The sequence below is a fragment of the Eutrigla gurnardus genome, assembly GCF_963514095.1.
Source record: "Eutrigla gurnardus genome assembly, chromosome: 9".
Lineage (NCBI taxonomy): Eukaryota > Metazoa > Chordata > Actinopteri > Perciformes > Triglidae > Eutrigla > Eutrigla gurnardus.
The window spans coordinates 14,273,450-14,287,616 of NC_139923.1; the positions used below are offsets into that span (position 1 = coordinate 14,273,450).

The following is a 14,167-nucleotide window of genomic DNA, read 5'->3' on the forward strand; positions in this document are numbered from 1 at the left end:
AAATTGGCATATATTATTTTACTGTTTTGTTCATGAGCTGTGTATAAAGTACTGTTTACTCAACTGAATCTCCTCTGTTTCTGGCCGGAGTTTTTACCTTTCTCAGTTTAATCACTTCTGTCTTTTCCCCCAGACTCGACGGCACACTTGGGAAGCCAGGAATGTTCCTCCCAGGTATACACACTGACAACACAACGGTCTACAGCTGATAGACAGCCGTCACTCCTCACCCCGCCTCTGTGTTGATGCCTCACACATACACAAGCCGTGCCTGACTCATTATGAGAGAAGGAGAGGCTCCCGATGTGTGTGTGTGTGTGAGTGTGTGTGTGTGTGTATATATCTCTGTTTCGGTGTGGGTATGTTTCCATTTGTGTTTTCATATTTGTGATTATGTGAATTTGTGCACCCTATTTGTTTCAAGGTGCATGTGGGCTCATTTGTTTGCACGTCCATGTGGGTGTAGACGTAAGGATGTACTTCAGAGCATGTACATTGGTTTTGATATTATACAGCATATGAATTTATATTCAATTATAGAATAGAATTACTTTATTAATCCCAGACTGGGAAATTATTTGTATACTGCAGTGGGTCGGCAAACAACACTCTGTACAACTATAATATATATATATATATATATATATATATATATATATATATATATATATATATATATATATATATATATATATATAAAAACAGTGTACATATTATATATAAATATCCGTAAATAAGGAATGTATCATTTAGTTTATTATTTTTACTATTATTATTATTATTATTATTATTATTATTATTATTATTATTATTGTATTTGTGTTAGTGACATGGTGAAGAATAAAATAAACAATTATTTACAGGATCATAACTTTAATAATGAATTTAATAATTTATTTAGTTTAGGTAATAATAATAATACATTTTATTGTTTTATTTTATTTACACCTAAACACCCAACTGGCTGACCCTGGTCACTAACATAGTAAACCAGTAGGCCAGCTGGACAAGTGACTGGGTTAAGGGAGCCTGTACTCTGCAAGGCTATGGCAAACACATCTCTTACACACAAACAGCTTTACTCACACATTGTTTCGAACAAATCTGTGAAATCACCATTGCAGAAGATAAATGGTGAGAAAATACCGTGTTGCTAATGCAGATCCAGGCATAAAGTGCACGCTTAACCCGCCTAAACTCAGCTTACTCAACATTCCCTCTGAAGAATGGAGTAAACGTGTGTTTTAGGGCTACATAACTCTTTCGGACATGCGTTTGCCAGTTACGTTACAGTCGGGGGCCGTAAACTCCCGCCCGTATCCACTAAAGTGGCAGAAAATGAGTGAATGAATGGTTTCACTAAGAATCATGAGCCTTCAGGGCTCTTACTGTAAATGACAATCTTATGTTTGTAATGTGTGCGTGAGCATGCAGTAATTGATTTGAGTGTAACCAAATTTCTGCGTTTTGTTTTTTCGTGCATGCTGCGTACATTTATGCCATCGAGGCAAATGTATTTATATTAGAACCGTTTGTTTGTTCCGGTGTATAAATATGATTGATTTTCCATTTTTTCTTTTGCCAGGAAAGGGAGAAGATAAAGAATACCCAACTATTGGAGCCCGACTGATCAGGCTGGAAGATAAGGTAGGCACACTCCTGCTGCTCGGTGTGGGCAGGTTTGTTTTGTCTCTCAGTAAGAGAGATAGAAGCACTAAGATTACTTCACTTAGATTACCTGGGTGTGCGTTCAAAAGCAGCAGTGTGGGTGCGTGCCTGCGTAACAGTGTGTGTGAATCTCAGATGAATGCTTGTTGGTGAGATCTTCTGATGTGAACATGTTTTGACTGAGCTCGGTCAGTTTGCGCCATTCTCAAACATACACCTGCATTCTGTGCACTACAACTTCTCAGCATCTATTCAATGCTGCATTTATGCTGCACTTACATGTATGGTCCTTCTGGGCTTGTTTTTGTTTTGGGTTGTTTTCCTTGACTCCTATTGTGAGTCAGTTTGAGGATTTTCCATGCTTCTCCCCTGGAATGCGGGTGGTGACAGTTCTTGGATGTTTATGTTTCCATTAGCGAATATTAGACTAATGGAAGCATAAAGAGAAACATCTTTGCAGTGAGGCCTGACCAATGTGCAGCAGCTGTGTTGTGAAGGCCATGGGTGTAACCGGGTGTGCCCTCTCTCACGGAGGAACAGGAACAACGTGATGCCATCACCATGCTGCCCTGATGCCAGTGTTATGCCGAGATAGACATTTCCCCTCTTGAAACCTGTCGTACCAGTTGGGATGGTGTCTGAATGTGGCTGCCTTCCTGTATATCTGTCTTTCCATGTGCATTTCATAGGATATATGAAATGTGTTTGTTGGATTTAGTGCGTGGCTACAGCTGTTGTTTGTGTTGCATCACTAGAACGTGAAATTATGTTAGTGGATTTGAAAAGCTTAGGAAATGTGTTTTTTTTCTCACGTCACTGGTGTTTAAAATCAAATGCAAATCTTTGTAATCAACTTGCTCTCACATCTTACAGTAAATAAAACACTTCCAATAAAATAGAGCAATGCGTTCTGCTGCTCCGAATTTCCCCTACTTCGCTGTAACATGCCATCCCATCTTTCATCCTCATGTTTGCGTGCCTTTGCTGTTCTCATACCCTCTGGTACGAAGAGAGGAGTAATGATCGTGAACCAATGTGCCCTCCGAGCCTGAAGACCTCCCTCGGTGATTGAGTTACAGCCCATTTGCCCTGGGCCGCATGTTGTGATCGCAATCTGATCGTAAACATAAACCTGCGTTCAGAAGCGACTCCCCTACCAGTAACTCTCTCTCTCTCTCTCTCTCTCTCTCTCTGTTTCTCTTTCAGTCTCTTTCCCTCTCTCACTTCTTCGTTCTCCCCATCCTGCCGTGACACAAAGGCAAAATACAATTTAGAGGTGGATGACTGAGAAACAAATAAGTGGCTTTCCCTCCTAAAAAAAAAAAAAGCGGAATCAATCACCTTTCCAATAATCAGAACTGCATTAGCATGCGTCGCTGCAACAAGCTTCCTCTCAAAGTGAAACAGAAGTGTAGCAACGCTCAGAGCCACCGATCCTTCACAATGACCGTTTTTTCTCTTTGCCTCAGCCATTCTTCTCTCTCATTTCTGGTCGTGTGAATTCCTTGTTTTGATTGTTCAGATGGACCAGCACACCTGTTAAATGGGAAGGGGGGGGGGCTCCTTTTTCCCTCAGGCAGCAGGTGGATGAACCCGCCGACCTCTGTTACTCGGTGCATTCCCCGGTCCTCCTCCAGACACGCCTGTACCATTAAGCCCCAGTCGCACAGATATTATTGTCCAATGTAGATGAATCAAATATGTCGGCTTTATGTTTCTGGAATGCAGGGATTTTAAATGTGGTCCTGAATTAAATGACCTTGGTTGTAATTGAATACGGCACCTCCTTTGCGCTCCTGGCCCGTTTTCTCATCAACCTTTAACTTGTTAGAAGCCAGAATGTATCGTGTAGAACGTATTCACTCTTGAAACAACCTTTCAACATGAGAGTTGTGTTTCAGCAGCAACATAATGTCCTATCATACAGCACGCTCCAGCTAAATGAGAGTTATGTATTATGAGATCAAATACACCATGAGTCACGTTTTTTTGTTTTTTTGTGTGAGTTTAAATGGTTAGCGTGCCCTTGAGTTCAGCTGCATGTTGTTTGGAACCGAATCTCCAGCACCAACACCTTTGTTTGTCTCGCATCACCGCACGCGTTTCATAACGTTCTTTAAGGTTGCGTCACCTCTTGGCTGTTGCTCATTCTAGTAAACCTAATCACACACAAAGCAAAGCCCTGGTGTCACAGTTGACTCGCCTTGTGTATAGGATCTTTCCCAGGAATTATTCATCAACTCTGTGCACTGATGTTTGTGTGCTTCCATGCCTTTCTCAATACGCAGTCTTGGTCGGCCTCCAGCTTACGTTTTTTTTTCTTCTTTTTGACAAATTCCCACATTCTACTCCCCTTTCCCCTGTAAAACACCAGCCATCGGCCGCTCTGACTGCGCTTTATGCTGCAGCTGAGTAAGTAACATCCAATCATTTTCTTGTCCGGCTATTGTGAGCACATCACTTGTAGATTAATTTATCTTCAGTGGGCTGAAGGGGGCTCGGGCATTGTGTGTCCTGTACAGGGTCGGACAGTGATTTATCACACGGAGACAAAGACCATATAGGCCTGCGCACACATACACTGACACACACACGAGCACAGAGTCGATTAATCACCAATGTGTCTCACCCCACACACTCAAGTTTGAATTCTCCAGGAGCGACTTGGAAACGAAGATTGATGACATTCTGTGACAGTGTGTTATCTTTCTGTCAGACACACTCGATGAAAAATACCCAAACGACAAGCTCAAACAGTGGACAGTGTCCCTGGGCTTCAGCGTGGCCTTTCGGAGTCGAGCTCACTACGTGCTTTAGGATGAAGCTTGAGTGAAGCCCACTGTTTGTGGTAAATCTCTCCCAGTTTTATAGGAATGGGTGTTTTTTTTTCTCGTAGCAATAGACCGAAAGGGCAGGGAAATTGCAACAATATGCGTTCACCCAGCCTGTAAATGTCTCTCTGAAAAACAAAGCTTTTTTAGTCGGATCCTATTTTGTTTCACAGATTTAACAATATCGTGAAGTGAACTGAAATTAGTGCGTAGAGCTGAAGGCTGAAGCCTTTAATTATGTAGGATTTTATTTTTGTTCAAGGTTGAATATCTTTCACAAGGTCGAAAACAAATAGTCCACATCAAATAAATGAATGTTTTAATACATGTGTAATTTGCTGGCATTTATTCATCTTTGAAATACTAAAAAAAACTGTTTTTAAAAAACAAGATTAAAACTCAAGACTCATTCATTTATTTGATCAGTTATCTATTACAATTTTAAAAACACCAGAATTTGATTGAACTTTAACTTCAAATTAAAGGGTGCTTTCTAATTCACGTCATTAAATTACATTTTAGTTGAATGTGTCTAAATTATTATGATTGCTGGGAAAAAAAGCACAAAGGAAAATAAAAGCTCATCGTTCAGCAGCAATTTAGCCCGTCATAATTTAGTCATCAACGTGGTATTCAGTTGTATTTGGAAGCCGCATTGGTCTTTGGCGGGTGTAAAACCGTCAGCAGTGACTAGTGAGCCTCTAAAACGCCCTCCAGACCTGCACAGACTTGTCTCTGCTCAACACATAATTATTTGTGTCGCTCTAAGTACACTACATGGACCATTCATCACACTAAATCTGTGGTTAACTTCACTATATTAGGGCAAATATACCGTGCCATGTATGTCACACTTATATCATGTGCATTAGCACCAGGCGTACGCAGAAGAATGCATGCCCTGACCGTAATAGCATCTCAATTAGGTAAGTATGCTGTAAATTACAGCAAGGCCAAATACTGGAAATACTTGAGGGCCAGGACAGAGTGTTGTGTTTGTTAGGAGTCCATCTGTAAGGCATTTAGGGCCCCTCGTCTTTAAAAGCCAGGCTTTGAGGGGGGCAGAAGTGTGTGTGTGTGTGTGTGTGTGTGTGTGTGTGTGTGTGTGTGTGTTTAGACTGGTCGGATCCAGACCCAGTGGAGGGCTTTAGAGAGCTGGTAAACACGCACACTCTCATATATACATATTTATACATTAGACCATATACAAAAATACATGTTGATACCCACACACATGCATGCACGCACAGTGTGGTCCACCCAGCAGTGTCTGTTGCTGGGAGGTTCTGGGACGGCTGGAGTGGAGACCATGAGGAGCAGCGTGTCACGCCTTTAATCTATTAATGACATCAATACATCTATTATATTCATTGATTTTTATTTTTCTTCCCCCTTCGGATATTGGCACCCTGAACAAGTTACATCCCACATCAATGGGAACTATGACTGCAATCCCTTTTTAGTGCCTGGGGTTTTCACTGTGTGTTGTGACGTTAAAATCGAAATCGTAAATTTTACGATCACAACAGAATGAATTCACAGGAATCAAAGACTCAAGGATTCTTAACCGAGAAACCAAGTAATACCGTAATAAGCTGAACAGCATGTTAAAGACCACATACGGAGATGTAAAGGTTTTTAAAGAGATGTTTGACATTCTTAGGACTTGAAAGATGCTTCAGAGTTCAACGAGGCTTCCACTGTTCTTATGTCATGCTCAGTTGGATTTAAGGGAGGAGGGTTGTTGTTTTTTTTTCAAACCTATTTAAGTTCACTGGAAAGTATTCAAAGTCCACATTATAGACATCCTCAATCCTTTATATGCACACCTCAGTGTTTGTAAAACGACTTACTTACTTTGTTCTCTTATGCAGCTAAAATATACAACAGATTAAAGATGGAAAAAAACAACATTAGGATGTTTATTCACTCACTTTTGTTATGGAGAAGTCTTTGTGTGTAAGTATTTACTTGTTTGTGTAGTGCAGTAAATTGCAACTGAACTAATGCCCTCTTTGTATTTTAGAGTAATAAAAACAGTGTATTTGGCATTAAAATATAATCAAAATTTGAATATAAATTCATTATAAACTTGATAAATTAAAATGATGAAAAGCAGCTCAAGGAGAGTGGTTCCTCCTCCTCCTTCCATTCTTCTTGGTCAACATGTCGCTCTATTCATCCCTCCACGTTTCTGTATATCCCTCTGTAATTAGCGTGATGGTCACAGTGACCCACTGTCTCTCCTTCCCCATTCTGTTCCAGAGGGTGAGAAAGAGTCTGCCGCCATCGCACCTCTGCTTGTCCATCACTCGCTGTCTTTCTAGTTCCCAGTTTTTCGCTCTATCTTTTTTCCCCTTTGCTCTTATTCCCAGCACCTCTCTGCCCCGAGAGCACCCTGTCTGTTGTTGAGCTGTGTTTTGATGTATGTGTGTATTTGGCCGCAGCGTGCTCAGCGGGGAGCCGGACTGACCGGGTCGGTCTAAACAAAGAGAGGAAACTTGGCAAAGGAAGCGCACACACACACACACACACACACACACACACACACACACACACACACACACACACACACACACACACAAATACAGAAAAACACAGCTTCACTGCAGCGAACAGACCCTTACTGCCCCGCGCTGCAGACAAGCACAGAGAGAATCTCCCTGCATGTCTGAACTTGGCCTGCGATAGCTACGGCACACAGCGACCTAGTTCCCCCTGTTTTTCTTTCCTGATTACATCTAGTTCTCTGAATCCACTCCTGCACAGGCCTCTTTGCACCGCCACTGAGTGTGAATGGATAAAAGATGTAGATCTGTGCAAATAGGTTTGCGTTCTCAGTGGGAAGAAAAAATACTCCTGCTTAAAGGGAAATTTCCTTTTATACTGTCCCATTGCCATGTAGAGGTCAGAGGTCATTCTCCTCTATGGAGCAACACCCCCTGGAGCTGCCGGGCTTTCGGTATTAATACAAGGACACAATGCATCGGTGCTGTATCAAAATGCAGCCTCATTAAGTTCACTGACCTTAATACAGGAACAACGTCATGATTCTACTGTTTACCTTACAAGGCCAAGGAGAGAATAGCACCATGTAGATTCCCACAGCTGTAAAATGCTTTCTTGTAGGATTATTGTCTAATTAACCACCAAAAATCCAATATTGTATTCCATTTTCTTCATGGTACCTGTTACAACACATCCACATCAATGTATTTAGGTTATATACTGTGTGTTTTGTTTGTTAACACACTATGATTTTCCTATTTTTGGCCTTACTCCTGATCCAGCAGCCTTCCCGTCGACTTGCTCCGCCGCGCTGCGCTGCTCTTTCTCACGTCGACACCTCCCACCGTTGATGTGGTATCTTTATAGCGTTGTGAACTCGATAGCATGCAACGAGTGGTTCACTGCTGCGAGTAAGATAGCGCACCAGGAGCACTGTGCTGTTTGTAGTGAGGTCCAGCAGTAAATCATGTTTCGGCGGTGCGCTGGGGATGCAGCCCCTGGCAGCTCCCAGACGGCCTTTGGCTCTGGCTCCCTTCTCTTAGCGCCACTCTCTAATTTCAGAGCCGGGACCCTGCCTACTACTGTGTCTTTACCGCATTCCCACAAACCAGAGACGGACAGTCTGCCTGCATGTCTGGCTGCTTGCTCTCCATCTTGCAGCCTCTCTCGCTTTCTATCTCTCTCTTGCCTTTGTGTCTTTCTCTATCACTCTTTCACTCTCACTCCCTGTTTTTTTTTTGTTTTTGCCTGCTGAGCTTGCCCCTTCTTCTTTCCTGTGTCTGGTTCTGTGCCTTCAGGATTATAGGTCTGCAATCTCACTCACAGCATCTAAATCATGTTGTACACTGCCACTGTCTCTCGTCAGCTCTCCCCCCTCTCTGCATCTTGGTAGCACCGACTGTGGGTTTACTCGCTATAAATACCCATCGCACATTTCCATTTTATTTGCCCAAGTTTTGCAGGGCCCTTGGATATATTTTCTGCACATATATTTTATTATGTTGGCCAAATGCCCTTACTGCACTGGGGTCGGACCTGACCACTAATATACTCCGGCATGGCCTAGTTCATTATCAGCAGGGAGGTGTGAGGTTATTTAGGAAGGTTATGGAGAGGTCAGTGTACAGTTCATGAAACAGGGGTCTGTGTTTTATTGGGAAATGTAGTCTTACTAATACACAGTGCTAAGTAGCCCTGGTGCCACCCCGTTTTTTGAGTGCTATTAAATCAGTCCTGCATGGAACAGTAAACCAGCTGTGAATAATGCCAAGCTGTGTAAATTACTCTAGAGACCGTGAGTGTAAATGTCACCGCTATAAAGTCAAGCTGGTACCTGGGGAACATAATGGGGGATATGTATAATACCGTATGTTTGCCCATAGGCTACGTGTGTTATTTTGCAGATGTGTATCTCTGCTTTTCAACCAACATGCACTTACAAAACTCCACAAATAGGTAATATCTGTAATCTGTAGTAAATGAAAGATTAATTTAGTTTATCATCAACAATTTATTCCAGTGAAGCCTATATTTGGCTATTTTCCCATCATGCAAACGGCTGACTCTGGAACAGGGGTGGGTACTGAAGACTTATACTTATACTATGCTGTCAACGCAGTACTTGTTGCCTCATTTTCTGATTTAATTTTCCCTGATTGAAATCAGAACTGCTCAGTTTAGATATCATTTGATTCAGATAAAGGTCTTGTTTGACTGCTTGTGTCAAGGCACATTAGACACTGATGCACTGAGAGATTTGGTGTTTTGGGGGATAAAAGAAAAACATGGTTATGTTCTTAGTTCTTAGAGTAAGAAATGGAAAAGCATAATTGGCCTTATAAGGCGTGTTTACCATCTTACTTGACCGTGTTAGCATGCTAACATCTGCGATTAGCACAAAACACATTACCGTTCAAGGCTGATAGGAATGTCATTACTGTTGCAGGCATTTATTAGTTTTAGACTAATTCAAATTTGGACCAGATGATGGAGCTAGATGAAAAGTTTGGGGGTCACCAAAGTCATTAGAGTTCTGTCGGGACCATATTTCATGGATGATGCATCCAGTAGTTGTAAGGGGATCACTAGAGTCAACATGCTCAGGACGTTTCAGTTATGTATTTAATGTGAATACATTCAATAGTCGCTCAGATATTTCACTCCAGGTCAAAATTGCGTCACCAACCATCACGGACCGACCTCGCCATGTCTTCATACAGTAGCAGATTCAAAATAGAGTAAGGTCCATTTTTATTATTGCAGCAGGGTGTCGTGCCATAGCAGGCTAGCACCTTAGTTCATGGAATGATTTTAACTAACTGTTACTAATGCTGGTGTGTTTATGACTGTTTAAAGATTTGACTGGGCCACTTGTGGTTCAGACATTGGCCCTATGGTACTCTGTGCCCAGACACGTCCCTCAGGCAACGGTGGGGTTTGCTCGCCCACAGTAAATCACCATATGTGTGTGTTCATGTGCACACCTATGTGTTTGCCCGACTCGCTCCAGCCGCTCTATGCCCAGTCCCCTGTCGGCTCCCATTTGCTTTAATGGCGTCAGGTTTTTGCGGAACACTTAACAAGCGTGTCTGTATTCCATAGTGGGTCATGGTTTCTTTTTTTAGTAAATGACTAATGATTTTATGGGAGTATAATGGTGGGTGTTTTTCTATACCTCTGGGCCCCGTGTGTCCCTGGAGAAGAATTAAAGTGACACACCTTTCAATTGTGTGCTTTAAGTTTGTAGTCCACACAGGATACGGGCCTCGCCTAGTCTCATACGGTACAATGGATCAAATCGGGGATGTTGGTATTTGAGGTTGAATCAGTGAATGGAAACCTGAATGGGAACTGCATATTTACAACACTCTGAATGGTGGCCATCCAATCGGGTCCCCCACCCTGTGTCTGTTATTCGGCTATCGTCTAACAGAACGGCCACAGGCGGTGCAGCTTATCCTGTCCCAGTTGTTGTAGATAGAGTTGAACGATTACATCATAACTCGCATACCTGCCAAGTCTCACTCTTTACCTGAAACTCAAGTTTATTCGTTTTTGCTGGCATCTTACGGTCATAAAAATGAAAATCTTGTATAGTTACACTATAAAAAAATGCATGTATTACATTATTAAACATGTATTATAATCCCAGCTAAATGACAAAAATGATGCACTGATGCAATGCACAGAGCTGTTCCAGAGGCTCAGCTGCTCTGTAAGTGGAGGCAGTGACCTCACTGCAAAATAAGACAAGAAGCTCTAGTAAATGAGGAGTCATTTCCATTTCCAGGAGTGTTATTGCTGGCCTTGGCCGGCTCCAAGTGAGGCAGATAAGCCCCTTTGTTGTGACACAGTAGATTCTCCGTGTATGACACTCGAGCGAGGGCCATCTTTCCAGGAATCTTTCAACATAGGTCAAACTGAAACGAAAGCGACAACATTCACAGTTAAAACCATAAATAATGATGATAGTGACTGTTTTTGAAAGAGACAGTGGGAAAGGCACAAGAGAAGGGTTATGCAAGCATTGCTTAATAAAATCAGAATTATCATGTGGGAACAAACAATATGAAACCTATACCTCCCATTCCCAATTCTGCTTTTCTTTTATGTGGACATGACATTTCAACCACAGTCGCTCCGTACAGCTGAGAGAAGATGCAGGCTGTGGGTTTGTCTTCGAGGGTGCAGTTCAACACACAAGTTGTCATGTCATCCTTTGCCCATGTCAAAATAAGCAAGAGACGGACAACAAAACAGAAGCGGAGACAGACGCAGAGATAGAGACAGACAAGCAGATAGAGACAGACATTAGTCTAGAGGTCTCCGTATTACGTCTCCTCCGTGACATACTGCTGAGGAAGAGGGAGGCCAGGAGTGTCTGAGCTGAAGTCGGCCTGATAAGTGGGGCAGATAAAGGGTTGCAGTGAACCTCAGACGGAGACAAGAATGAAGCTGAAGGACAAGCTTACTGGGATGTGTCTCTTTCTACACACAAGGAGGAGTTTTTCGAAAAGACCGGAGAAGACTGGACCAAAGTCAGAGTGATAAGGAATAGATAAGACGTCTGGTCTTAAATTCTCACAGATGCTGGGGAGAAGGAGTGTAATCAAGTAGTTGTGTTAATAAGTAGTCAGAATAGGAGTTGCTCTTAGAGTTGGACGCCAAAACAACTTATGTTTTACACTTATCTGACATATTCTACATTATTCAAAACACAAGTTCCATTAGCCAAGTCAATTAACTGCTTGCTGTAAAAATCTGCAGGCAAAGTCAGTGCAGACCTGCACACTTGTGAAGCTCAGCATGCTCGCACACAGACAAAAACACACATAGACACATCAAGTGCGCCCAGTGGCAGCTTGTCGTGAGAAGTGAACATCGAAAGGTCAGCGTCGGCCAAGAGGGTCATTCCCACCAGTCCACCACTGGCCAAACAGCCTGTGTCTCTGGGGTCAAAGGACATCTCAGCAGGCCTGGTAATTAGGGCACAATGGAGCCCATTCTGCAACTGTGTGTCTTGTCCTGTCATTTGCTCTCTGCTGACAGGAGGTGGTGCGCGGAGAGAGAGAGTGGCGAAGAGGGAAGCGACAAGAGTTTCCTCTGTAGGACAGGGGGGGCGAGACGGAGCTTGAGAGGGGAGAGATTGTGTGTGTGTGTGTGTGTTTGCATGCATCTGAGTGTCCGTGGAGTGTGCAAATGTTTGTCCACTATTGAATTGTACAGGAAGGCGAGTGAGGAGTGTGTTTGTGCATGCGGTGTGTATTGGGAGCTCCCTGCACAGCTCACTCAGCACCTTGACATTGGCACTGGGCCTCTGTGGAGATCTACTGGCTCAGTCGGATCACTCCCCTCCTCTTTCCTCTGACCGTTCTCCCCCCTCCAGTCCCACTCTAACTCCCACCACTTCGGGCCCTTCCAGCTTCCCTCATCCAGGGGAGAGGAGCTTAAATCACTCCCTTCTTTCTGTCTCTCCAAGGTTTTCCTCCCCCCCTACACACACTCACCCGTCCCTCCCTCTCTGATAGCATTGAGGAGGGGGATGGGCTGTGAATGTTGACTTGGACTACTGTGGGAATGCAGGTGCTGTGTGTGTGTGTGTGTGTGTGTGTGTGTGTGTGTGTGTGTGTGTGTGTGTGTGTGTGTGTGTGGGGCGTGCGTGCGTGCGTGGGTAGCCCCTCCCTGGGCTCGCCGGGCAGCTCAGTGTCTGTCGTCTGCCACACCAGCCGTTTGGACTGTGCTGTCATGGGTATGACAGCATGCTATGGCAGATGGTTGCCAACATATCAAAACAATCTCTTCTTAGCAATCACGCAACTACGGTTTTAGTCGGTGGTGATTAGGTTTGAATGTTTGCATTTAATTAGGTGCACGGGATTATTTTAATTATTGATTCAGCTGCTGATTATTTGTTTGTTGTTTAGCATTTATATATATATATATATATATATATATATATATATATATATATATTGACATTCAACTTGAATTCAAAATAAAAAGACACAAGTTTGTAAACATGAAGAGACATAGTTAATGTACTGTAACCTGATGTACTGTTCCTTTAAATCAGTGTATTTGCCAGTGAAGGCATTTGACAATGACAACCTTGACAGTCAAATAGTCTTATCTCCCCAGCTGAACAATGACAGATGGAATATGTTGCAAGTCGCAAGCTGTCATGTCAAAATACCTTCTCCTTCCACGTTCTCCCTCCAACTGTAAACAGAATCCACAGCAGGCATGCTCACACCACCAGCTTTCCACAGCTTTCTCAAGACCAACCCACCCACCATTTTAAGTTTCTCTTCCTTTGTTTCGTATCCTCTCTTTTTTTTTCTTTTGCTCTCTTTTTTCTTTTCCATTCTTTCTTTTGTTTTGTTTTGTATTTCTTTTTCTCCTACCCCTTCCCGCTCCCTCTCTTCTCTTGGCCGTTGAGGTTAACCACCACTTGTGTTACACTGCATTACAACTCATCAACAATATGCCGGGCAGAAAGAAAAACAACCCACACTTGTTGTCCTCTCTCTCTCTCTCTCTCTCTCTCTCTCTCTCTCTCTCTCTCTCTCTCTCTCTCTCTCTCTCTCTCTCTCTCTCTCTCTCTCACCCTCTTTTTTTTCACTCCCTTTAGCTAAATCACAAAACAAGCAGGCCAAAAAACAGTGAATTGCCTGGAAACCCAATATGGACTCCACCCTGGAGATTACACGGTCAAGTCAGCCAGCCTGCACTAGAATAACAGCCTGGCCTGCTCCCACTGTCCCATGCCCGATGTGTGTGTGTGTGTGTGTGTGTGTGTGTGTGTGTGTGTGTGTGTGTGTGTGTGTGTGTGTACAGGCATCTCAGAGTCTCCTCTCTGCGACCGTCTCAACAATTTGTGTGTGCATGCATTCTGTACGTTTTAGCATACCTTTTCTACATACGCTCAATCACTTTCTGTCCAGTTGAGTAGCTTTGTGGATCGGTGTGTGCATTCTTGTGAGTTTCTTTGTTTGGGCCTGAGTTTACCTCAGAGTTTCAGAGATGAGCCATACCACCACATTGAACAGCAACGTGTTGTAGCACCGCTCTATAGATAGAAGTGAATTCTCTGACATTTAAATCCCATTTCACACCTGCTAACAACAATTATGTCGCTCAGCAGATGCAGCTATGTATTT

At 43.0% G+C, this 14,167-nt stretch overlaps 1 protein-coding gene across 2 annotated transcripts in view; it reads left to right on the forward strand.

The window, feature by feature from the left end:
* The window catches only part of kcnq1.2 (potassium voltage-gated channel, KQT-like subfamily, member 1.2), a 153,507-nt gene that overhangs the window by 99,714 nt on the left and 39,626 nt on the right, over nt 1–14,167 (forward strand). For both annotated transcript variants that reach the window (XM_084018257.1, XM_084018258.1), the window contains 2 exons: nt 134–174; nt 1,586–1,647. In XM_084018257.1, the coding sequence (XP_083874383.1) occupies nt 134–174; nt 1,586–1,647 (103 nt within the window). The remainder of the gene's footprint in view (nt 1–133; nt 175–1,585; nt 1,648–14,167) is intronic.